Here is a 25,031-nt window from a genome sequence, read left to right on the forward strand (position 1 = left end):
TTGACTGTGGTTTATAAGACATCATGTTCTAAGGTGTAGTCAGAAGAGATTAGTCTGCGGAGGAAGATGTGTAGACTTTCTACTTTCCTGATGTCAATGGGGAGCTCGTTCCACCATTTGGGAGCCAGGACAGCAAACAGTCGTGATTTTGTTGAGTGGCTAGCTGTCCCTCGCAGTGAGGGAGCAGCAAACCGATTGGCAGATGCAGAGCGGAGTGGAGGGGCTAAGGTTTAAGGTTTAACCATGCTATGACTTTTCTAAGACTTTTACCAAACGGTTCGCTCATAAAGTCCGAAAAACAGTGGAATGTTTTTAATTGGAGTCAATGGGAGCATACATCAAAGGAACGAGTGTGAAAATGACAGATTTTCAGCCATTTTTTCTGTGCTTTTTGGCTTTTGGCTCTATGAGGTCTAAAGCGGAAGGTGGTCAGATTTTTTTCTCCATTGACTTTAATGTTAATTTTGAGAGAAAGTTTCTGGAAGGAGCATTGAAGTCATACTTACTCATCAATAAATAAAATATCTGTGCGTTCAGCAAAGTCTTGGGATTCTCAATTTATGTATGTTTTACCGCTTGAAAAAGGTGAAATCTTTCACATTTGCAACTGTCTAAGACATCAATGATTGTTCTATGACCACTGACACTGTCACTCGTTCCTTTGATAAAGGCTACAATTGACTGCCATTCAATTTTTTCCACTGTTTTCCGCAATTTATGAGCTTACCGTTTGGCGAAAGTCTTATAAAATTCTGTTCACACTATCCCGACCGAGCATTGCATTACTGCACACATAATGACTCGAAAATTCCTCCCTAGAATTTTTTTTTGTGTGCAGCGTGCTTCCTGCCGGGTCCACAGACGGTTTCCGTTTGAGAGAGACAGAGAGAGAAACAGACTGGCTGGTTTAAGAGAGACAGAGAGAGAGATACTAAGCGGGTACTGGCCCGCTTGAAAAAGGTGATATCTTTCACCTTTTCAACTGTCTAAGACGTCAAAGATTCCTTTGACGCTTTTGTCGCACCTGCACAAACTATACATCAAAACGTGCGGCTCGGTTGGGAATAGAGTGGAGGGGCTAAGGTTTAAGGTTTAACCATGCTATGACTTTTCTAAGACTTTTGCCAGACGGTTTGCTCGTATATCGTATATCGTATAACGAGTCAGTGTCAGTGGTCATAGATCAAAGGAATCACTGATGTCTTAGACCTTTTTCCAGCGGGCCAATAGTATCTCAAGCGGGCCAATAGTATCTCATTCTCTTTCTCTCTCTCTCTCTCTCAAACTGAAACAGTCTCTGGACCCGGCAGGAAGCACGCTGCACAGATTCAAAATTTCTAGGTAGGAATTGTCTAGTTATGTGTGCAGTAATGCAATGAATGCACATATATTGTTGTTCCCCATACTTTTTCTTATTATGTATGCAGTAATGCAATGCATGCACATATACTATTATTCTCCATACTTCTTATCGTCATTATTATTCTTCGTTCATCTGCCTCAAATTTCGTCAGTTAGTTGCAAGAGGTGAAAGATTTCACATTTTTCAAGCAGGCCAGTAGCTTCATTCTCTCGCTCTCTTTTAAACCAGCCAGTCTGTATCTTTCTCTCTCTTTTAAACCAGACAGTCTGTTTCTTTCTCTCTCTCTCAAACTGAAACAGTCTTTGGACGCGGCAGGAAGCACGTTTATGTAAAATATTGCACATGTATTTTATGACCACCCCGGGCGATAGGGGGCGATATAACCAGGTGCGGCGGGTCGCTCACTCTTCTCTCCCCCTGGTTTTATCCAAGCTACGGATGTAACTTATCCGCTGGAGCCGGAGTCACTTATCGGAATTCAGGGTTTTAAGCCTTTCCATTCAGCAGCCGTTGTGTTTTCCCAACTGCGCTCGGTTGCGGTGCAAACGAGCTCAGTGACAACGCAGCGCGCCGGAGTTCACACACTCGTCTGTCCCGCTTTTACTGAGCTGCATCTCTGTCTGACTGCGCTTCCGCCATGTTGAACCGAGTCAAGTTGTGAGTGACTGCTGGGACCGAAGTGACAAGCCCTAGAAATCGGACTAGACAGAGTTAGGGGGGCTGTTACCGCGCCGGTGACGCAGGAAAAACACCCAGAAGCAGAGGGAAAAACCGTAGGAATTAGACCTTTCTGGTAACAGCTTTGTGTCCTGCGAAACTGTCACGGATATAGGCCACGTTTATGTAATATACGACGACACCAGCGTTGAAGGCTGGACGGAGCCCGTGGATAGAGGGGGAAGTCATATCAAATTCCTGGTGAGTTGTTAGCTAACTAGCTCGGTGCGCTGCCTGCTGATTGTTAGCTGACTACCGCTAGCGTCAGCTGGGAGTGGATGCAAGGTAACATAACTGCGTCTGGGTTTCTTGTGTAATTCAGCCGCTGGTGGGTTTTTCTCTGTTTGCTGCTGTTCACTGAGTCGTTGACAATGTCAATGCTACTAAACTGCATTTCGTGATATTAACAGTGTGGTTTCATTAGCTCACCCAGCTACATTCCCTGAAGCCAAGCTAGCGCTAGCTACCCGCAGATTGTCCTCGGCACTGTCTACAGACAGAGGAGGAACATTTCCTTTTAACCTGGTATGTTTACAAGTTATTGAAATTTATTTCCCCCTTTGCCACTATTTTTATAATTCACGAATAATGGCTTTGCATAATATACATTGCTGTTAACATTTTATTTCACCTAGGCTTCCCATATTTTATTTTCGATTTGTTTGAGCTAAGTTATAAGTTAGCGTTAGTCGATGCAGGTCAGAACACTCTGTTACATTTCAGGAAATAGACGACTCCCCTGTCACTTGCATATTTATGGTTATCTAAGACGGCTAGCTGTTTTAACTTATCCTGAGCGTTGTGATGACAGCTTAACGATATGAATCTTAATATCGCATTGTTGGTTTTATAGATGAGAAAACGAATTAGTTGTCGAGTCACATCAAGCAGCCGCTTGTCAAAATAGAAACGTTAGCTCAATGTACCTTCGGCTGCTCACTCGCACGTAAGCTAGCGGCTACATAACGACCACTGTTTATCTGGATTGCTTCTCGTTAGCACGGTCGATGCTCAGCCTGGTTGGCCAACAATAACGTTTGGGGAAGGGATGTTAAATCGATCTTGACTTAAGGCATCACCCTATTCCTCTGTTTGCTTAAGTTCACCAGTTATGTAGCTAAGCTTTGCTGGGCAAGTATAATGTCAGGCCCGACCGAATAATGAGGCCTCAGCGTAGCGGGCTGTGGACGAGGCCTTCACCGCTGTCTGGGCGGATCGCCTTGCAGGCTAACCGAACGATAGTTGCCGCAGCTAGCTAGCTGCAGGCGCTAACTAACCAAACCAGCTGTTAACGGCTGCAAAGGTGCCGTGTGTTATGAACCATACCTGTCACCGTGTACTGTATGTGCACCTGCAGTGTCTGAGAATTGAGGCTGATTCACGGCTTCACACATTATATTTAATGACTGATTTCACCGTCTGTACAATGGTTTTTAAATAACACTGACGTTAACGTTCCAAAGCCGGTTCAGTTTGAAAGGCCGCAGTTGTACGTTTGTCCTAATGGCATCTGCAGTTAGCGTGTACCGTTTTACACTGATAAGACATAACATGTTTTTGTGCGTCATAAAAGTAATCCACCCTTTCCTGCTCTAGTAGACAGTTAGCTACTGAGTGGTTTTACTGATAGTAGCTCCATAATGTGACATTCTGTTCCCTGCAAGGCAAAGACACTCTCCATACCATGTTTATAATGACTGTAATGAACTATGTCTGAAGCAATGGCTGCTACCTTAATTGAACAAGGGTCTCTTGGCACCTGTGAAATAGGAAATAATGTGGTTTTACTACAGTAAACTTAAAGTTTTAACCATTTATCTAATCTGTCTTCTCATTAGAAATGTATAGATGCTCACTAAATATATTTATGGTCACCAAAAATCAAATCAGCTTATTCAGTACACCCATGTTAACTTGCTGTTAGACACATTGCAGTTTGTCTTTAGTGTTAATAACCATTATTATTCTCCAAAAGGACAGAGCAGCAGCGTTTATTCTTCATATTCAGACTGTCAAGTTTAGCATTGTCTTATTTATATCTCAAACTTTTGCATAATCTGCATCCACGAAGTCTATTTCAGTTCTCTTCTTATTACCAGTCAATTGTTGATCAGGTAAACTCTTGATTTTTCTGGGCAGAAGACATTGTGAAGATGGGCGAAGTAATAGGAATTGAGATCAGATAGACTCTTGAAACTCAGTTACAATTATTATTGTGATTTTCAACTGAAGCTTCCAGTTTGTTAAATAGCATATAGTATGTCTTAATCTTCTTTCAAATGTTGTATTTCTTGTGCTCTGGTGTCAATGCCAGTCTATACAAAATGTATTACTCTCCCACCTTGAACTGAAATTTGCAGAAACAGCGCCAACTCTATACCCTAAGTGTTAATTTTGATGACCGGAAGACTGAAGGTTGTGGTGTTGATTACCTTGACAATATAATCGGCAAGCAACATATTGTGACATTTCCATTTATGTAATTGGTGGCTTCCAGCATATCACATGATTTGTAATAATTGTGGTTTTAACATGTCCAATGGTGAGCTCTGGCGACTGCAGAAAATGGGAATTAATTAACAACCCATCATTGATGTTTTCTTAATAGATTTAAACTTTGACTCTTTCTTTTGTTGGTACTAAGAATTGTCTGCTCATAAGTTGGCCCCAAAAGTCATAGCTCCTTATCCATAGATCTATCATTGTACTATAATCCTATGTAATGGCAGTATTAATAGACTCTATTAGTTTTATTTCTACACTTTTTTGGATGCTGAAAAATGAATATACTTTATGGAACTGAAGCTTTAAGATTGAAATGCAGTATATGGGTCTTTAAAAACGATTTATTTATCTTAAGGATTTGAGATTGATGAGGCAGTCAAGGCAAGTTATATCATATTTTACCAAATGTCATACAGACATTTAAAGGGCAGCTTCTGGGTTTTCTTCATCATCGCCGTTTTGATTACATTACACTTTCCAAGTTATTTGGGGATGGCAAGACATCACCAAAAGGAAGTCAGACAAGGCGAGGACAACCAGACAATAATGTGTCCTTAATTTTTGTATTATTTTTCAGTTATGATCTTTGAGAGGCAAACCTTAGGTGACAGATTTAGACGGTTATACCATAGAAATTGAAATACAAACAACAAGAATTAAATGTCCTGTGATAAACATCCTTCACAGCTAGGGTTAACTTTGGTCTGCCTTACTAAGCATGGTCATGCATGTACACACAGTTTTCCTGTGCCATTAGGGAATATTACATCACATAACGTGGTTTAGATAATCTGGCAAAACTGCTGCTGTTTTGCTTTTAAAAGTCTGATAATTTGACCACTTGTTCTTGCTAGGGATGCATCGATCCGATAACATATATTGGTCCTATCTTGACTCAAACCGCTCGATTGGTATCTTTGATAACAAGGCCAAGCTTATTTCATGTTTACGCAAACAATGTTTAAATCAAGCCTAGCGTTGCCTTACACATACAAGAATGATCCCATTTTGTTTCACACAGTGAGGAATTCATCTTATTAATTCAACACTGGTAGAAAACTGGTCATCAATTTCCAGATCTCAGCAGTTACTTAGGCAAGCACAATTTTATAGTCAACAATAAAAGTTATGGCCAAAACAACAAAAACAATACCCGGGTTCTGATAAACAGAATCTGTGATGACTAATTTATTCAATTAGATCATAGAGCCCCTGAGGCAGACTTGTCACATTGAGCAATATAAATATAACTGGCTGGACAACAGATAACTGATTCAAGGTGTCCTGTTACAATGCCGGTAATTATTATTATTATAATGGTGATGAATTAGCTCAGTCCATCACTAGGCATATATCAGTGAATAAGGTGCTAGTTAGAATCAAATGATGTGCATTATTAATGACTAAACTAATATACTTATCTGAGAAAATTATAAAAATATATGGAAAGCAGTGTTTTCACTTCACAATCCCTCATAACTTATACAGCCTCCGTCCATAAGGTTGGATGCACCCATCTAAACTCACACAAATTTGAGCTTGCACTGGATGTGGTGGGATTTAAGATTAATTCAGGTTGGCAGTATCATGTGGCTTCTAGTACATAATGCTGTATTACTGTTGTGGGTCTGTGTTAGCATGAAGCAACATAATGACAGCCTTACAAATGAAAACAAAATAGTGATATTGTGCTGCCTTGAAGCACCTTATCCAGAATTGCATTGTCTGTGACAACATTTATTTGTGACAAAGGATGCAACAAGTTTGGAGCCGCTTTGTTATTGTAGAGAGAGACTGGTATTGCCACCAGCTGCTGCAGTCTTGACCCCAGGTCGGTTAATGTACTTTGTCTCTGAAAGAGATGCAGAAATGTCTGTTAAGCTGTTGTCACATTTGAACTTTGGACAATGTCCAGTGTTGCCCTTTAACACATGCAGCACAGAACTCAAGATTGTCTGTGTGGGATCTGTGATACTGTTTAGTTTAGGCAAGGGGTCAGGGTAGAGTGTGCAGGGGGGAGTATAGAAATGTCACAAAAATGCCTACTCATACAGCTCTGTGAATACTCCGGACATATACCTACTCTCCTCACACTGGTTCAGTCTGACTTTACGCAGACTTTTCACTAGGGAGCTTAAGTCAAGTCATTTTTAATGTCCGGTCCAACTGATTCGGACATTTATGCTCACTCATACAGCTCCTTTATATCATGTGTAGACATGTTCAGGGTTACACTACATTTGTGAAAGAAGCTTTACGAATACAATTTGTCATTTGACCCTTCTCTAAGGTAATTTACCAAAGCATGCAGTTGTGGGAGACCTATATAGAATGTAAATGTGTTGCCGTTGCTGATTTTGTCAGGTGTAATTAAGATGTAATGAGGCAGGAAATAAAGTTTTGATTGGTACTGGGTATTCTGAATCTAATTACAATGAAATCAGTGATCCATATCAGCCCTTCAAAGCCTGGTTGCAGCATCCTAATTTATAACACTGTACAATTTTAGTTAGGTAGCTAAGTAACAGGCTCAGCCCAAGTCAGTATGAGTTGATTTTATATGGTTATATCTGCCATACAATATCATAACCATCTGTTAACCTATTTTGCTTTTATATTACAAGTAACTTAAACTGCCATTGGATCAAATCTGACCTTTGTCCCTTTTCCCATCTCCAGGTTATGCAATGGTCTCAGCGGCACATCCAGATCTCCAGGTGCTTGTGTCCCTCTCTCTTGTGTTCGGGCTCTCTTCCCTCTGCTCTACAGCTGAGGTGGCTGTGATTTCCCTCCTGGCCAGCGCTCCCTAAGAGGCCAAGATTGCCAAGATCTGCCCTGTGGCGAGCATGACGGCCACCACTCGTGGCTCTCCGGTGGGGGGCAATGACAGTCAGGGCCAGGGCCAGGCACCTGACGCTCAAAGCCAACCCCCACTGCCACAGAACCAGGTCTGCATCCTCTTTCGAGCTCAAACTCAAAGTGCAGCCATCATTTTTTTTGGCCTCTTCTTTGAAATGTTGTGATCTTGACTTCCTATTGGTAATGCTTTCATCTAAATCTGTCCTCTTGTATTTGTTTAAAATAGCCGTGCATTACACTTCGTATATGACTCGTTATTATATAATATTATTATTATTTTATCAAACAATTTCTGGCAGTTCAGAGACTGCAGCGCAGTTATTTAACAGATCTATTGCTCGTACCTAACTGCACACAGGTGCCCAAGGGGATGAAAAGGGAGGGGAGGAGGGAGCGGAAAAGGGGGAGAAAGAGAGTGAAGGAGAGGCATCAATGAACAGAGCCTCTTGAGTGATGGATAAAGGATATGTGTGTGTGTGTGTGTCTTTGTGCATGTGCATTTGCAGGCCTGTGTTGGTTAGAGATGAGCCGTGGTAAGACGTGAGAGGCAAGCTGCCTATGTAGGTCAGCCAAGCAGAAGGAGTCTTCACCACACACCCCCACATTTCATATTTCTCAGTTGTGCATCTCTTTTCACTATGTGTATCCCTATTTTACTCTCCCACTACCACTGATGTTCAAGATGAGAACAGCAATAAAGAAAGGATTGGTCGCATCAGTACTAAAATACTCATTCATAAATGCAGCTTGTTTGTTTCTCGGACACGCTTGCATCCAAATCTTCTATTTGACAGCTGTAACAGAGATACACCCACCTACTAACACATTTATTCTTCCTATATAACCATGTCAACCTTTACTTTTTGTTCTGTATATCCAGTAGTAAGAGATGAGAATATAAATGGATTTGTTTATGTGCCTGTCAGGAGAGACACCTGCTTCTTCATACCTGCATGCATGTTCAGTTATCGACTAGAACAATAGAAACTCTACACCCATACAAAAGGGAGCCTTGCCTTTTCACTGGCACATGTCAATATGGAAAGAAGTTTATACAACTGCATTAAAACGTTTATTTTAAAATATATTTTATGTACGAAAACAGTCATCAATACAATTTAGTCATTCTTTTAGGGATATAAAAAGTCGGTCTAATGCATTGAGATCTAGCCCATTCAGGCTGTTTTACAATGGTGGATCGGTATCAGATACATTAAGCTGACACTATGTGATCCTTTGGTTTTTTTTGCTCTTGGTACACCCATGATCAAAATGCCCCTCTGTGCTCCATTAAAATGTACAATCACACAATCTTGATAATAAATGACCAGTGGAGCACGCAGATTAAATTAACAGCAGACTGGATTGTAATGAGTCTGTGTATAATGAGCATTAAAGCTTAAGTGGGGCCTCTAGCTGCTCCATAAACTTATAGTCTTGTTTATTTATGAATTGATTAAAGATAATGGCTATCAAAGCAATCAGTAAATATCTACTTATTACTTCGCATTGTTCATATGTTTAATTTACATGTTAGTTACGACAATGCACTGAGTACAGGATTCACAAAAGTTTGAGATGCACAAAAGAATCTTATGGTATATGTGAAATTTACTTCTTAGAATAGTTTTTTTGAAGTTGTTTTCTTGATGCTTGTTTTGAAATAGTATTTGTCAGATTTTGTTTATATGATAAATCCACAGAGATCAATATTTATTCTTAGAATTTGTCTTTTTTCTTTTAGACGTCATCTCCTAACTCATCTAATGAGAACTCTCCAGTGAGCCCACCAGATGAGCAGGGTCAGGAGGATGGGCCCCCTCAGCTGGAAGAGGAGGAGCCTGCTTTCCCTCACACTGACCTAGCAAAGCTGGATGACATGATCAACAGGTATTTTACCCGCATGCTGACACAAATAAATTATGCTTAGCATCACACATTCACATTTTCAAGCAGAGAATGTCAAATGCTACCCGATAAATTTGTTCGCCAAATTAGAATGCAGTATTCAGGTTGCAACATGGGTTAGGGTTTTTTTTTTTTGTGCTTTAGAACATAACCGCTGTGAAACAATAAGAAAATTACGGTTTGAGTTTTTGTTTTCCTGTTTGTGTTCGTTTTCAGCGCTCCCTCTCCTTATTCAGCATGTAGGTCTCTCGACCCCTGTTTCTGTCTCTCTCTGCCTGTCTCTCTCTGCCTGTCTCTCTCGTTGAGTCTGGAAGAGACAGTCTTTAAAAGTGTGTGAACATTTTACGTTTAAACCTCAAAGAAAAGTGATTTCCCATCACACAGCAGCACAACATCACTATGGTGTGAGCCTTAAGTTGATCCAGTAAACCGGGAAATGAAGAAGAATAATGGCTCCAACATGTTTTCTCTTCATGTTCATACCACAGTGATGTTTTGCTGCTGATCCATGTGAAATCACCTTAACACAGTTTGGAGCAACAGTCTCTGGAGGCTTTAATGTATTAATGTGTTCACACACTTTTGACGACTTGTCTCGGCTCGATGTTTGTCTCCACCATTTTCAAACATTGACTCCAGAGAGGAGACTGCGTGGTCACGTGAGGGAGACGCTGCCACATTGTGTGCCGTCTATTATAACAGACCAGACTAATCGATGACTAAATTAGTTACCAGCTGTTTTTATTATCAATTATAATCGATTAAATCAATAAGTTGTTGCAACCTTAATTTCAATGCTGTGGGATTTTTCCTGGTGCTGCAGAGGAGGGGCAAAGCTGCAAACTGGCACAAATCACTAAGTTGCAGAGCTTATGTTATGATGAGAAATATAATACAAATTTTGGTTCATTTTGAAACTTGCATGTTTTAGTTTCTAATAATGGAGGCCAATTGCTGTTTTCAACTCAGTGTGAACTCAAAGTTTGACAAATTGTGAATTGATTGTGGAGTTCAGCAATCATTTTGACAAATGTTGTTAGTGTAGGTCAAGATGTTAAAGGATTTAGAGATGTTCTGGTTCCTTTTAAGATGTAAAATCTTTTGAGTGCAAGGTCATTCCCAGTTTGGCTGGTACACTTATTTCTTGGGTGAAATAATAGCATAACAAATGTGAAAAACAGCAGTTTCCCCACAAATATTAGTATTATTTCTTTGATCCAGGTTGCTCAGCAGTATAGTTCTCAGCTCAAAACATTTCCATGGCTATTACTAACTCTGAGAAATGAATCGCATTACTTACTAATTAACCTACATTATGGGGCAGGCTATTCCTCCCAAAACGCATGTAGGCCAGGTCTATGCCTCATTTTCATTCCTATTTCGAACCAATAAACACCTGTCTTTGAAATAATTTCTTTCCAAAGATATTTTCTCGTAATTTTCTTGTCTTAATCTTGTTAATACTGTGAGAAGAGTTTGAGTGGTGTTTCGCTTTAATTTTTTTTATAATTGTTGCCATTTCTTTTAATTGTCTTAATTTTTTCTTCCAGGCCTCGTTGGGTTGTTCCAGTTTTGCCAAAAGGAGAGTTGGAAGTCCTCTTGGAAGCTGCTATAGACCTGAGTAAAAAAGGTAGGACTGTGCTGAATGATCTGTCGTGTCTGAGATGTTTTCTGTCAGTCATATACTACAGGCAGTGCTTTTTTAATGCTAATCGGGCTCTTGTCAATCATCACAAATTTATTTGAAAGTGTTGAGAATAGGGCCCCAACTAACAATTTTAATTAATTTGCTGATTGGTTCATCAATTATTTTTTGATTATCACGGCTCCCCCCCCTGTTTAATATCACAGGAACGCAGCTCCTACCAAGGTCATTTGTCGACTAAAACCTTTATGAATGATATCCCAAATCTTTTTTTTTTTTTGTTTTTGCTTATTTAGTCTTAAAATGGTATTGCGATTTGTTTTGACAAGAAACATTTACTTCTTGTACACAGCTATGTTTTCACAGCCCTGCCATAGACTTGGCTGCTAGCCTTGTTTAGCATACAAAACTGCTTTGCCTGATGACACTTCTTACATGCACGTGACCAGAACTAACAAAGACATGGCCCACACACACTAGACTGAGGTACAGCAGAAATATTGCTAATGCTACACCCGATTAACCGGGCACTAGTCGGACTGTGGCCCGTATAATCAAGCATATAAGAATGGCAAAGACTGAAAATCTAACTATGGCTGACGCAGCTGTCACAGAGCTCTAGGGCTGTTGCCAGTTTCCTCTCTACGCATCCATGTAATATGAGGATTATTATCTACACTGGGTCTTTTGACATTCTACAAAGGAAAACGTACTCTGACATCCTGAAAAGACAGAAACAGCCACTGGAGAAACTGTAGTCAGTCACCACATGTATTCATCTCAGGCTACATTCCAACTGTAAGTGAATGAATTTAATCTTTTAGCAGACTCCTTGGCCTACATACATGGGTGACATCTGCATCTAGATGGGATACATCTTAATTGACAATTTCATTATCTTTTGGATTTGTAAAGTCTGCTTTTAAAAATAACATTCATCCAAACATCACTGCATCCAGGCTATCTGCTGCCAACCTATGTCATGCTCTTGGGATGCCATACTCAAACCAGATAAGCGTGTGGGTAAGCGTGAAGGACAGCGCAAACAGACAGACTGCCTGTATCCCTTTCCATCATCACCTGACCCTCTGCTCCACATCACCCAAAGCATTCAGCAAGTGTCTCTGTCCAAATCATGCTCCTCCCCTTTAACACAGTCACCAATCAGAAGCCAGTTAAGCTATTGCGCTAAAGCCTGTCAAATGGATGAACTTTTAAACAGCAGTAACCACAGACGGCATTACTCGGGTGTCTCCCAGGGATAAAAGAAAACCCATACTGCTTCCTTAAAGAAACCAGTAAGCATTTGTCCCACAGAATACAATCCAATCTGACCCCAAAGAAGAGCGATTAAAAGTCAGTGCTGACCTTGAATCTATGGCACTAACAGCCACACATTAAGCCAGAAATATCTGTGTAGTTATGGACTTGAACGTAAATTTCTCAGCCACATTAATTATTACAAAACCAACCTCCTACCACCGTAAAAACATCACAAGGATTAAAGGTTTTCTGTATCAACAGTCACTTAAAAACTTGATCATGTATTTATTTTTGATGTAGTTCTTTGCATTGCCTTGTGTCTGAATGATACTGCATAAACAAGCTTGCGTTGCGTTTTGACTTCTTTCTTCAGGCTGAATGTTTTACTGAAGAATGTCTTTCATTTCACGTTGGTGCACATTTTATAAGAATGCTAAATGAGGGATGTCTTTCCTTGCAGGACTGGATGTGAAGTGTGAGGCATGTCAGAGGTTTTTCCGAGATGGTCTGACCATCTCTTTCACAAAGATCCTGACAGACGAGGCAGTCAGTGGCTGGAAATTTGAGATTCATGTGAGTCCTCATTTTTGCTCTGTATTTTGGTCAATGACACAAGTTTCTTTAAGCCAAGGCATCCATTCTAATGGTCCACCCTGCTGGGCTTTTGACGAAGCGTACAACAACAGATAAGATAATTATGGTTTGCATATGTAACGCACAATCTCTATTTTAGAGGTAAGGCTGAAAACGGATAACCATCTTTGGAATTTGGCCTGATTTCTGTTCCAACAGAGCACAACTACGACTCAAGAGTTAAAATGCAAGCGATCAAAGTTGTAATGGTCAACATAAATCTATATTTTTGTGGGGTGGCATGGGTCAGCATAGTAATCTTAGCTTTATTTATAATTTAACATGTCTTATCTTATTGGATGCATATTGTTCAGATTGGGGTCTTGCCTATGAATTGAATTTTCTGCTTAGTTTATGTGGAGCTGAGAGAAGCAGGCAAAGGCAGCCGTGATCAATGATCTTTTTTGTAAGAAGTCGCTGAGGCTGGTCTGTTGTGCTGTATTAGCAATATTGATCTCTGGAACCTTTTCATGATATACCACTGAGACAGACAAGGAAGTTAAAGAGCAAAATGTTTATTTTATTTTTTTTCTCCTGTCACCTTCACTTTAAATCATGATGATTAGGTTATCAAATTTTATTCTAGCACATTGTACGGGGTTGTTACTTAACCATAGGTGATCTGATTTATTCTCATCAATGACTCAATGTTAAGGAAGAAAAAGCCCCTCTGGATTTTTACGATGAGCCAGTCCCATATTGATTACACATATCTGGTTACTTCAGAGCTGCAAACCAGTCGAGGCGTGCAGGAGGAGCAGCTGATTTTAGTTGTAATGTTACTGGGTAGAGTCTTAAATGAGTTTCTCTGGAAATCTTAAGTAGAAGCGTAGGTGATCTTTCCAAAACAATTACACCATTGTTTTAACAAACAATCATGATCCACAATCTGAACTATGACCTTTCTTCTCAATGTTAAAATGTGCTATTTAGAATATTCAATAGTAAATACTATTGACAACTGTCACCAAGATTTCAGATGTTAATTAAGGCACCAAAATGAGACTTGACAGGTAATCTATTTTAGGAGTTTTGGTCTGTATCAGCATCTCTGTCAAGGCTTGCTTGACTGCAGGGCAGAAGCCATGAATAATAAAGTATATCATATTCCAAGGTACAGTGTACTCATGTGATAGTGTCAGTTATAAATATCAAGCGTTTAACTAACAAAATAAAGCACATAATACTTGTAAGCATTGACCAAAAGGTTAACTCAGATAAAAGTTGTGAATTCTTATTTGATTGCAGGTCTTGTGTATATCATGGTATATGATTGAGCCATTTTTTTTTATATCTCCCAAAAATGTGCTATATATTAGCTATATATTGCTTGTTGTGTCTTTTTCCTTCTATAGCCTCCATAATCGTGAATCCGTGATATTTTCTCCGACAATAATCGTGCCACCAAAATTTCATATCATGTCATCCCTAATTGCAATTCTTCTTGTGTGTAAAACATATGTGTCGTTATATCAAACTGCAAAGTTGTTTTCATCAGCAAGGACATTTTCCAGCCAGACTTGGGGTTCTTAGTCTTGCTATCTCTCTCTGTCTCTCGATGTCTAATAGTCAATATGTGCATTTTCTCCCACCTGAAAACCTTCCTTTACAGAGGTGTATTATCAATAACACACACCGATTGGTGGAGTTGTGTGTGGCCAAGCTCTCTCAGGACTGGTTCCCTCTACTAGAGCTTCTGGCCATGGCCGCCAACCCTCACTGCAAGTTCCACATCTATAATGGCACACGGCCCTCTGAGACGGTCCCCGCTGGAGCACAGCTGGCTGACGACGAGCTCTTTGCCCGACCACCAGACCCACGATCTCCCAAGGTGAATCACTGTGATTAATGCCCAAACATAGAAATGGAACTTTTGACTCCTGAACTTTTCTCTCCAACATTTATCTCATAACTCTTTGTCTTACAAATTATGATCAGATTATTGTCTGAAATACACTCTTAACAGTCTAGATTGTGCACGTTATTACTTGATTAATTTGAGATAAATACTCAGGTGTGTCGAAAGAAGTGTTGACAGCGTGTCGACAGAAGTTTTCTTCCTCTGAATGACAGTCAGCCAGTCTCTCTTCCTTGTAGGCTAAATCCATAGAGAAGTACTTTAGTTTAACCTTTGGGGCCCTGTGAGATTAAGACAGTCCCTGTGTGCAAAAGACAGAAAATAAAAAATAACTGACAGTCTATAATATGCATGCATATTGTATAAAAGAGGAGGTGTATACTCTAGAGAATAGGAATTTTACAGTGAAAGAGTGATGAATGTAGCGTGGGCATGGGGTCAGTATGAACTGTACCGCAGCACTGCTCACTGTCTGCCTCTGCTGGCAGGGGGCCAGGACTACTTAGGGCCTCACTGTGTTAGGGCAGATTTTGCTGTGTTTGTCTTTTCTTTTTTATTAGTAAGGTTGACATCCAATCAGTCACTACTAGTTACTTAAACATGTAACTACATTGCAAACTTTTTATAAGCTTTACATCATTGATTGGCTAAAAACAGGCTTTTTAAAATGTCCCCCTTTTTTTAAAAACGATCTCTTCCTAAAAGCCTGGACTCTCATTCTCAGATCGGACTCATTTTGGGGGGAGGGGGATTTGATAATTTATTTTACTTATTTAAAATTAATCCTTTTCTCTCTTGTTTCCTATTCACAGGGATGGTTGGTGGACCTAATAAACAAATTTGGCACGTTAAACGGGTTTCAAATGTTGCACGATCGCTTCATGAGCGGCCAAGCACTGAACGTCCAGATCATCGCTGCACTTATCAAGTGAGAATGAAAATGATGTCGCCGTGCTTTTGTGTAGTGGTCACGTTACAAGTTTTCGTTAACCGATTTTGTCTTCTTTTCATTACAGGCCTTTTGGCCAGTGTTATGAGTTCCTCACATTGCACACGGTAAAGAAGTACTTCCTTCCAGTCATCGAGATGGTTCCTCAGTTTCTAGAGAATCTAACAGATGAGGAGCTGAAGAAAGAGGCAAAGAATGAAGCCAAAAACGACGCACTGTCCATGATAATCAAGTCTCTGAAGAATCTGGCTTCTCGTGTACCGGGGCAGGAGGAGACCGTGAAGAATTTAGAGATTTTTAGGTTAAAAATGATTCTTAGGTAAGTAAAGTCTTTATCTAAATTCTTTTCATCTGATCAAGGTTTTCCATCAAATTGCTGTACAGTTATAATTCTGACTTGAACAAACTCTCATTCATCACCAGGTTATTGCAAATTTCTTCTTTTAATGGCAAAATGAATGCACTAAATGAAGTTAACAAGGTGATCTCCAGTGTGTCCTACTACACTCATCGGCATAACCCTGAGGAGGAGGAGTGGCTGACTGCAGAGCGCATGGCGGTAAACTCACCACAGCTCTTTACTATTGTATTTGGCATCTTAACAACCTCTCTTTTCCTAAAAATCCATTTCTCCTTTATGTCGCTTCACACTACATCAGGAGTGGATCCAGCAGAACCACATCCTGTCCATTGTGCTCAGGGACAGTTTGCACCAGCCGCAGTATGTCGAGAAACTGGAGAAGATCCTTCGCTTCGTTATCAAAGAGAAAGCTCTTACAATGCAGGATCTGGATAATATCTGGGCTGCACAGGTACACTACTGTGAACAACAGTTTTAGTGTCATTCTAATGATCAATTGATCGGCCTATAAAGTAGCAAATGCCCATTAAAAGTGAACTGAGGATAAACGTTCAGAATGTTGTAAGATGTTATATGTAAAATTGTAGTGACCTGACAGAGGCAGATGTTTGTTTTTCCCGAGCTATGTTCTTATTTAATGTTAAATTGTAAATTCTCACTTCTCGTTCTATAGTCTGAGTAAACATTTGAACTGCATATTGTAAATTTCGAACACAACTCCTGCTGCTAATCACCATTTGTCAACATTGCAACTGCAGCAAAACCCTGCATGGCTGAGATGTCACGTGTATATTAGATCTATTTCATTAACACAGCATGGTGGTTGTTGTCTGTGCATCTGCAGGCTGGTAAGCATGAGGCTATTGTGAAGAATGTCCATGACCTCCTGGCCAAGCTGGCATGGGACTTCTCACCTGAGCAGCTCGATCACCTCTTTGACTGTTTCAAGGTGAGTAAGAGTTGCAGTTATCAGTCACAGATTATAAAGACTTTTTGTACACCGTGTACTGAATCTCCGAACTCTGGTTTAATGACATTGCAGTTTAATTCTTACATCACAACAGCGTTATGCTGTAGCCTCTATTTTAACTTTTGGACTTGGTTCTTCGTCTTGTGCAGGCAAGCTGGACCAATGCCAGCAAGAAGCAGCGTGAAAAGCTGCTGGAACTTATCCGGCGCTTGGCTGAGGATGATAAGGATGGTGTGATGGCCCACAAGGTCCTCAACCTGCTGTGGAACCTGGCACACAGCGATGATGTGCCTGTAGACATCATGGACCAGGCTCTTAGTGCTCACATCAAGATATTGGATTACAGTTGCTCACAGGTACATGTGGGGGTGATGTTGGTGAATGTGTTTAAAAGCATGTAAAATAACAGAGAGCTTATTAAACTCCAATTACTGATGTTTAATTTTCACTTACAGGACAGAGACACACAGAAAATCCAATGGATAGATCGCTTCATAGAGGAACTACGGACCAACGATAAGTGGGTGATCCCTGCCCTGAAGCAAATCAGAGAAATCTGTAGCCTCTTTGGTGAAGCTCCTCAAAACCTTAGGTAAGCTCATGATAGAAATCAATTTTATACTGCAGAAACATACAGGAGGTTTATCACATGTTGGCAAGTATGAAGCATTTATTTTATTATCATAATTTTTTACGGTGTTTACTTAGAATTTTTTGTATTTATTTTGTACATAATGCATGAAAACCCATGATAAAGACACTCATCATGTTTTAACTTTCTGACATTTCTTGCATTTTATGACATTTGCGGCTGAGGCATGCCAACTTTTATGCTTTTATGTCCAGCACAGTAGGTTACGTGAGAAGTTAAGTGTCCTCAACAGATCAGCAAATTTTCCCAGTAAACAAATTAACCATCAGTGCTAACATCAGGGCCGAGCAGCACACTAAACATTTACTACATTTTCTCTCACTGAATTAAACTTTGCTCTTAACTACTAGACTTAATTGTTTTGGTATGATCTTACAGAATCTCCCACTAAGTGTGGTCATGAGACCTCTTAAACCAAACATTAGCGATTGTTAGCCACAATTTTATTTTTTTTAGTTATGATTGTTTGGCCCAAAGGGACGTTCATATTTCATTTGAGTACATTGAAAGGAGCTGAAAGGTGCAGATACATTGTTTGCTTTGAAACAAAGTAAACAATGTTGTAAACAGTTGAAAGAAGGTGCTGGAGTATGTTGATGGACTCAGCTTCGATCCTTTACAATCAGAGTAGTTATTTTTCTCGACAGGTAGCTAGCCTTTAAGTAATAGTTCAATAAATATAAGAAGTTATCGAGTTTTTATTCGGAGGTAATTTTCACAGCAGACATTTTCGCCAGAGTAAGAAAAGCCCAAGTGTAACTTGAAAAGATATTAGGGAATTGTGTTAGCTGGACTGAAAGTTGTCAGGTTACTGAAATACTTAAACACATGACATTTTAACTAGGGTTTACAGCCTGAGTAAATACATCATTTATTTTAACATTACTTTGAAAATATGTGAAACTAGTGTCAGATTTATTTGAGATCATTTTGTGCATCATAAAATTGTTTTGATTTAAAGTAGTGTTTTTCCTTATAGTCACTGTAGAAAATATGTAGCACACATGCCTGTTGTTTTTCAGAAAGAAAATGCCAATTAACATACAAACGAACTTAGTGGGGTAAGTTGAGCGCTAATTACAGGGTTCTACCTATTTCTGTGTTACGTCAAGTCTAACTTTCTCTTTGACATGTTAATAATGAACACTATACAAAATGTAAAACCTTTGCCATGAATCTGCCTAAGCAATTCTTTCTTGGGTTTCATCTCAAATGACTCCTTCCTCAGTCAAGCCCCTTTTTAAACATCTTGTACATTTGAGACTTAGTCAAGCATGAGACAAAATTCACTCACTATTTACTCACCACTTTGCTGATTGGGGGTTGGGTCAAGTGTTTGAGTCCACAAAACACTTTTGGAGTCTCAGGGGTAAACAGTGCAGCAGCTGAGCACTAAGACATTAGTGACTTATCTTGAAACGTAATAAAACAACAGAAAAAACGTACATGCCTCCATACTGCTCGTGCGGTGTCATCCAAGTGTCCGCTAACACCGACATTCAAATTTGACTCGAAACGAGGTCATTTCCACTGTGTTTTGAGCCTAAAATTCCACCAGAAGTGGCTAAGCTAGCGAACATTTCTGACGGCCCCTGAATGCACCTTGTCAGAAGATATCAGCGGAACTTCAGGCTTAAAACTTGGTGCAAATGACTACGTTTCGAGTCGAATTTGAATGTCGGGGCTTCCGGACACTTGGACGACACCACACGACCAGTATGGAGGCATGTTATGGTTTTTCTGTTTTATTACGTCTGAAGAAGGACTCACCATTGACTTCAATTGTATTGGATACTGCTCTAACAAAGTTTACCCCTGAGACTCCAGAAGTGTTTTGTGGACTCAATCACTTAGAAAATGCATTGAGATTCATTGTGACAGTTTTTGTTTATAAGATACACACATACATGCATGCATTTCAGGTTAGATCAAATAAAAAACAATGTAGAAACCGTGGTTACATCCCTTTTATAAATAACAATTTCTCAGTACTGAATACAAGTTATAGTACATGCACAGAAAAGTCCTTTAATCATGTCCATTACACAACTAAGTGAAAGGTCTTTTGAGATGGAGCCCCATTCTTCCTGATGCCAGCTCCTTTCAGCTCAAATCATTCAATGCAAGTCAATATCAGGGGTATTTCATGCCTTCGACCCACTAATTCAAACATGGATTTCGAATTTGGACATTAGAAATGAGTCTCGAATGTGAGTAGCAGTTGGACTGTTCAGCACTGTGTAGCCACTGCTAATTAGTCAACTGGGCTCATAATATGACCAACTTTTTTTTTTCTTTCGTTAAATTGTCATCAGCAATCCAAAACATTGTTTTTATGTTTCAGATTCCCATGTGGCTCTTTGTAATATGATAGTTAAAAATCAAATCGAGGTTATTTTCCTATTGTTTGGTTTTCAAATCCAAAAACATAATTTCATGGTGGAGACAAGGCAGGAAATGTCCTTTATTGATATGACTTCTTCTGCTGGTTACTCTATGACCCATATATATATATATATACACACATGCAAAACACCAAGAGCTGCTTTCTTTATGTCCCTGAAACAAATTAGATATCAGTCATTTTAAGTTTTCTTAACCAGAAATTGTTACTAAAGGTATTTGATGTCAGCTTCATCACACTTTATTTTTCAGTCTTTTGCTTCCTGACTTCCTGTCTGTTTTTGTCCCCCTTACATTCACCACTGCTCCTGCTACTCTCTCCTCAGTCAAACCCAGAGAAGTCCTCATGTGTTCTACCGACATGACCTGATCAACCAGCTGCAGCACAACCACGCTCTGGTGACCCTAGTGGCTGAGAATCTCTCAGCCTACATGGAGACCATGAGGCAGTTCTCCAAAGGTACTTTGTCAGAGCCAGAAATGGCTCCTTGTGTTAGTCTGACATTTAATTTCCCACACATATAGCATTTGAATCAGGGGTGTGGACTATATGCAGTCTGACTGGTCATGTATGTGCTTTTACAGAAGAGCAAGCTGAGTTTGACCCCCAGACTGTCAGGCCAGGAAGCCGCTACAGCCATGTCCAGGAAGTACAGGAGCGGCTCAACTTCCTGAGGTACAACTTAAACCATCTCACCCTTGAATGTATCTAATCAACAAGGGTGTATAGTTTCCTGAAATCTAATCCCACAACTGGGAATAGAAGAAATCTAATGTAAAAACTTGCCTTTAAATTGCTGCAGTTTATGTACATGTGGGGAAATAATTACTGCTCAGATCAGCTATAATAAATTGCTGATGTACTGCAACTAGATCCACCCAGTTACTATCCTACCCATTCAAAAACAAACTCTTAAGAGTAATCAGCTTGATGTATTTAGGCATACAGTATCCCTAGACTTTGTTGTCCAGTAAGTTGCCCCATTGAAGTGCCATGTTCGAGGACAATTTTGGATAAATAGGGAGGAGCAGGCGTTATCCAGTGACTTCAGCCCAGCAGCAGTTACAAGTCTGGAACCAACTCTGTGACCTTCACAAGTACCTTTTTTCTTTTATGTTCAGGCCAATATTGATTTTCTTTCTTGTTAATATTATGTCAGGTTCTTGCTAAAGGATGGCCAGTTGTGGCTATGTGCCCCTCAGGCCAAGCAGATCTGGAAGTGTCTGGCTGAGAATGCAGTGTTCCTTTGTGACCGTGAGGCCTGCTTCAAATGGTACTGTTCGATTTGATCTCTTCTCGCCTTCAGCATAAATTGATTCTCTTACCTTTGTTAATCAGCAGACATGTCTGTTCTGAATGCTGTGTTACTTTCCTGCCACCCAATAGGTACTCCAAGCTGATGGGTGATGAGCCAGACCTGGACCCGGACATCAATAAGGACTTCTTTGAGAACAACGTCCTGCAGTTGGACCCGTCTCTGCTGACGGAGAATGGCATGAAGTGTTTTGAGAGGTTCTTCAAGGCTGTCAACTGCAGGGAGGGCAAGCTGGTAGCAAAGCGCAGGGCCTACATGATGGATGACCTGGAACTAATAGGCTTGGACTACCTCTGGAGGGTGAGGAGATTGGTTGCAACAGGCACACAAATGCAAATGTTTTTTGTGTTTTCGTGAGGGAGGCAGATTTAAAGCCTATTTTCTTTCCTTTCCAAAAACTAATTATTTCAAAGACTGGAAATGGGATCCACATTTTATTACCTCAAGAGCCAGTCAAACCTTGGAAACTGAAAGACAGACACTGTGTTGGAAATGTGTCAGGTGTAGTTCTCACTTTATGACCAGTTGGTCCGTGTTACTGTTCCCAGCCTTAATTTGTTTATCTCACTTTCTACTCACACTCTCTGCTCTGAATAACTTTTAACATTGTAGCCTTGATGTAAGAATTACATTATCAACAAAAGAGGAGTTGTTCAGTGGTCAGTTATGACAATATTCCCATTTACTTGAGATCCTTCTCTCCCCCCAGAGCCAATTTAGTTTGGTGCGACTGTAAGGATGAGGAGATTTACCACCATTTGTTCGTTGTAAATTCTCTTGACAATATTGACAATTAAATTTCTCTCGTAACAGAGGGGAATTTCAAGAATATAGATGGAAAATACTTACTGCTTGAAAAAACGTTTGTATTCTTCTCTCTCCCAGGTGGTGATTCAAGGAAGCGATGATATCGCTAGCCGAGCAATAGACCTGCTGAAAGAGATTTATACCAACCTCGGACCAAAACTACAAGTTAATCAGGTACAGTGACTCTTCTGTTTCACTTAGAGAGAATTTAGTTTATTCTTTTCTCTTTCCTAGACTATATTTAATGTTGAGAAGTTAATTCAAATATAATTCGGTGTAATAAGTTGTTTGTCTTCATTGCTCTACCCGTTTCCTCCCTTTAGGTTGAAATTCATGAGGATTTCATTCAGTCATGTTTTGACCGTCTGAAGGCCTCCTACGACACCCTGTGTGTGTTGGACGGAGACAAAGACAGCATCAATTGTGCCCGTCAGGAAGCCATCCGCATGGTGCGAGTTCTTACTGTGCTCAAAGAGTACATCAATGAGTGCGACAGTGACTACCACGAGGAGAGGACTATACTGCCCATGTCCAGGTACAATTACAATGAAACACAATACTGCATTTATCATAACAAATTTAACCATATTGCTGCACAACAACTGGCTGAAGCTTTCACAGGAAAATTGACTCCAATTCAACAAATATACTAGAATAAGCAAAATCATCATTACCCACTGTTTTTAAAAAATCACATAGAAATTGTCTAAAGGTATTAATTTAACATAAATGAATACCTAGGTTTTCCCTATTTAGTGTGCATGCTATCTTGCTTTATTCACATTACCCGGTTAGATAAAAAAAAAAGGTGCAATGATTTTACTGTTTCACTTAATCTCTTAATTCCATTTCTCTTGCAGAGCTTTCCGTGGGAAGCATATCACGTTGATCGTGCGTTTTCCCAACCAGGGGCGTCAGGTAGATGACCTGGATATCTGGTCACACACCAATGACACAATTGGCTCAGTTCGCCGTGGCATCCTGACTCGGATCAAGGCAAACGCTGCACATACCAAGATAGAGCTCTTTATTGGAGGCGAGGTGGTCGATCCGGCTGATGACAGGAAGTTAATTGGACAGCTCAACTTGAAGGACAAAACGGTAACAATGTGTTCTCCCCTGGTACTCTTCTATGTAAATGTAATGAATGATTTACTCACAATTCATAATGGAATCAAATAATAATCGTTGCCATTTTGGGCATATCAAAAGTCAGATCTTGAAGCCAGAAATGATCTGTGTGTGTCTTTGTTCTCCACACATTACATGAACATTAACTCAAACTTCCTGTGTTTTTGATATAGTTGATCACGGCCAAGCTGACCCAGGTGAGTGCCAACATGCCTTCAAGCCCAGACAGCTCCTCTGACTCATCCACTGGCTCTCCTGGTAACCACGGCAACCACTACAGCGATGGGCCCAACCCTGAGGTGGAGAGCTGTCTTCCTGGTGTGGTGAGTTTACCGCACAGATATTGTAATACCTTCATACATGCAGATATTATTTCCAAACAGCCATGATAACAGTTAATATGAGGCCCTGTACACACCTGGTATGAAAGGGATAATTCACCCAAAAATGAACATTCTCTATCTAATCACCACTATGTCAACGGAAGGGTGGGTGAAGTGTTTGAATCCACAAAACACTCTTGCAGTTTCAGGGATAAACAGCGTTGCAGCCAAATACAATTAAAGTAAATGGTGACAGATTCTTCCAACCTAAAAAAACAATACAGAAAAAATACATAAAATGCCTCCACACTACTCCTGTGCAGTCATCCAAGTGTCTGTAAGCACCGACATTAAAATTCGACTTGAAATGGTGACATTTACACCATGTTTTTAAACGTCCTCTGATATCCTCCTCTGGAGCCGCGTTCACTCGTTGCTTTGTTTGTAACCACCGCCACAATATCAACATCGTTCATCACATAATGATCGATACTTTCCTTAAATTGGTAAAATCTTTCTTCACAGCTGCATGAGATTCATTCAAACTCTCCTGACTTGTCTCTCTACTTCTCTTTCGCGCGCTCGTACCAACAAACACGCGCACACAAAAACAATGACATCAGACACATCTGAAAACTCAGACGGGCTCAAAACAATGTTTGGTCTCAACTAAAACAAATGGCGTATGTGTTAAATTGCATGTAGAGCAAGGGCATGAGATCCGATCACAAGTGGTCAGAGGAGACTCATTCAGGATGCATTTTAATGCCAGGTGTGAACACGCATTCGTAACGCTGGCTACTTGTGATCGGATCTCTTAGGACGGATGTTAACACTTGTGATCGGATCTCTTAGGACTGCTGTTAATAGGTGTGTTCGGGGCCTTAGACAGATTTTGTGCATTAGCTATTTTTGTGAAACCAAGAATTTGGACCAATCCCCAACTTTCTGTTAATTTCTAGGGATGCAATTCTTAAACTATATGTAATTTTTAAAATTGAAAAGGTTAATGTTTTTTTACCCTGATGTTGACCACAGTGTTTTATGTTACATTGAATTTATGAGGTTTGTCATTGTGTGTTGAAGTGTTTAAACAGCAGTACTATTACAACGTATTAATATAACCTAATACATTATTTATTCTACAGATTATGTCGCTGCATCTGCGCTACATCTCCTTCCTGTGGCAGGTGGCTGACCTGGGCTGCAACCTCAAAATGCCTCTGCTTAGAGATGGCGCTCGAGTTCTCATGAAACTCATGCCGCCAGGTAAAGATGTACCTCTGCTGTTTTCAACCAATTAATTTGACTGAAACATAAACCTTCACAAGTACACACAGGCAATGGTAGCTCAGTGCCATGTTTTTG

General features: G+C 40.1%; 1 protein-coding gene across 6 annotated transcripts in view; it reads left to right on the top strand.

Moving 5' to 3' along the window:
- The first annotated feature begins 1,777 nt into the window (after positions 1-1,777).
- usp9 (ubiquitin specific peptidase 9) overlaps positions 1,778-25,031 on the top strand; it is a 36,619-nt gene continuing 13,365 nt past the window's right edge. For 2 of the 6 annotated variants that reach the window (XM_035175155.2, XM_035175158.2), the window contains exons 1-23: positions 1,778-2,281; positions 7,265-7,533; positions 9,189-9,334; positions 10,903-10,982; positions 12,721-12,833; positions 14,506-14,724; positions 15,564-15,679; positions 15,768-16,019; positions 16,124-16,259; positions 16,360-16,512; positions 16,906-17,010; positions 17,181-17,387; positions 17,487-17,623; positions 18,706-18,744; positions 20,413-20,546; positions 20,672-20,762; positions 21,247-21,360; positions 21,474-21,702; positions 22,288-22,383; positions 22,533-22,744; positions 23,070-23,310; positions 23,514-23,663; positions 24,812-24,932. In XM_035175155.2, coding sequence (XP_035031046.2) covers positions 7,432-7,533; positions 9,189-9,334; positions 10,903-10,982; positions 12,721-12,833; positions 14,506-14,724; positions 15,564-15,679; positions 15,768-16,019; positions 16,124-16,259; positions 16,360-16,512; positions 16,906-17,010; positions 17,181-17,387; positions 17,487-17,623; positions 18,706-18,744; positions 20,413-20,546; positions 20,672-20,762; positions 21,247-21,360; positions 21,474-21,702; positions 22,288-22,383; positions 22,533-22,744; positions 23,070-23,310; positions 23,514-23,663; positions 24,812-24,932 — 3,193 coding nt within the window. In that variant the 5' untranslated portion in view covers positions 1,778-2,281; positions 7,265-7,431. Of the gene's footprint in view, positions 2,366-2,504; positions 2,606-7,264; positions 7,534-9,188; positions 9,335-10,902; positions 10,983-12,720; positions 12,834-14,505; positions 14,725-15,563; positions 15,680-15,767; positions 16,020-16,123; positions 16,260-16,359; positions 16,513-16,905; positions 17,011-17,180; positions 17,388-17,486; positions 17,624-18,705; positions 18,745-20,412; positions 20,547-20,671; positions 20,763-21,246; positions 21,361-21,473; positions 21,703-22,287; positions 22,384-22,532; positions 22,745-23,069; positions 23,311-23,513; positions 23,664-24,811; positions 24,933-25,031 lie in introns of all 6 variants that reach the window. The other 4 variants (XM_035175157.2, XM_035175156.2, XM_035175159.2 and 1 more) reach the window with 4 other exon arrangements.

The sequence above is a fragment of the Hippoglossus stenolepis genome, chromosome 13 (genome assembly GCF_022539355.2).
Source record: "Hippoglossus stenolepis isolate QCI-W04-F060 chromosome 13, HSTE1.2, whole genome shotgun sequence".
Taxonomy (NCBI): domain Eukaryota; kingdom Metazoa; phylum Chordata; class Actinopteri; order Pleuronectiformes; family Pleuronectidae; genus Hippoglossus; species Hippoglossus stenolepis.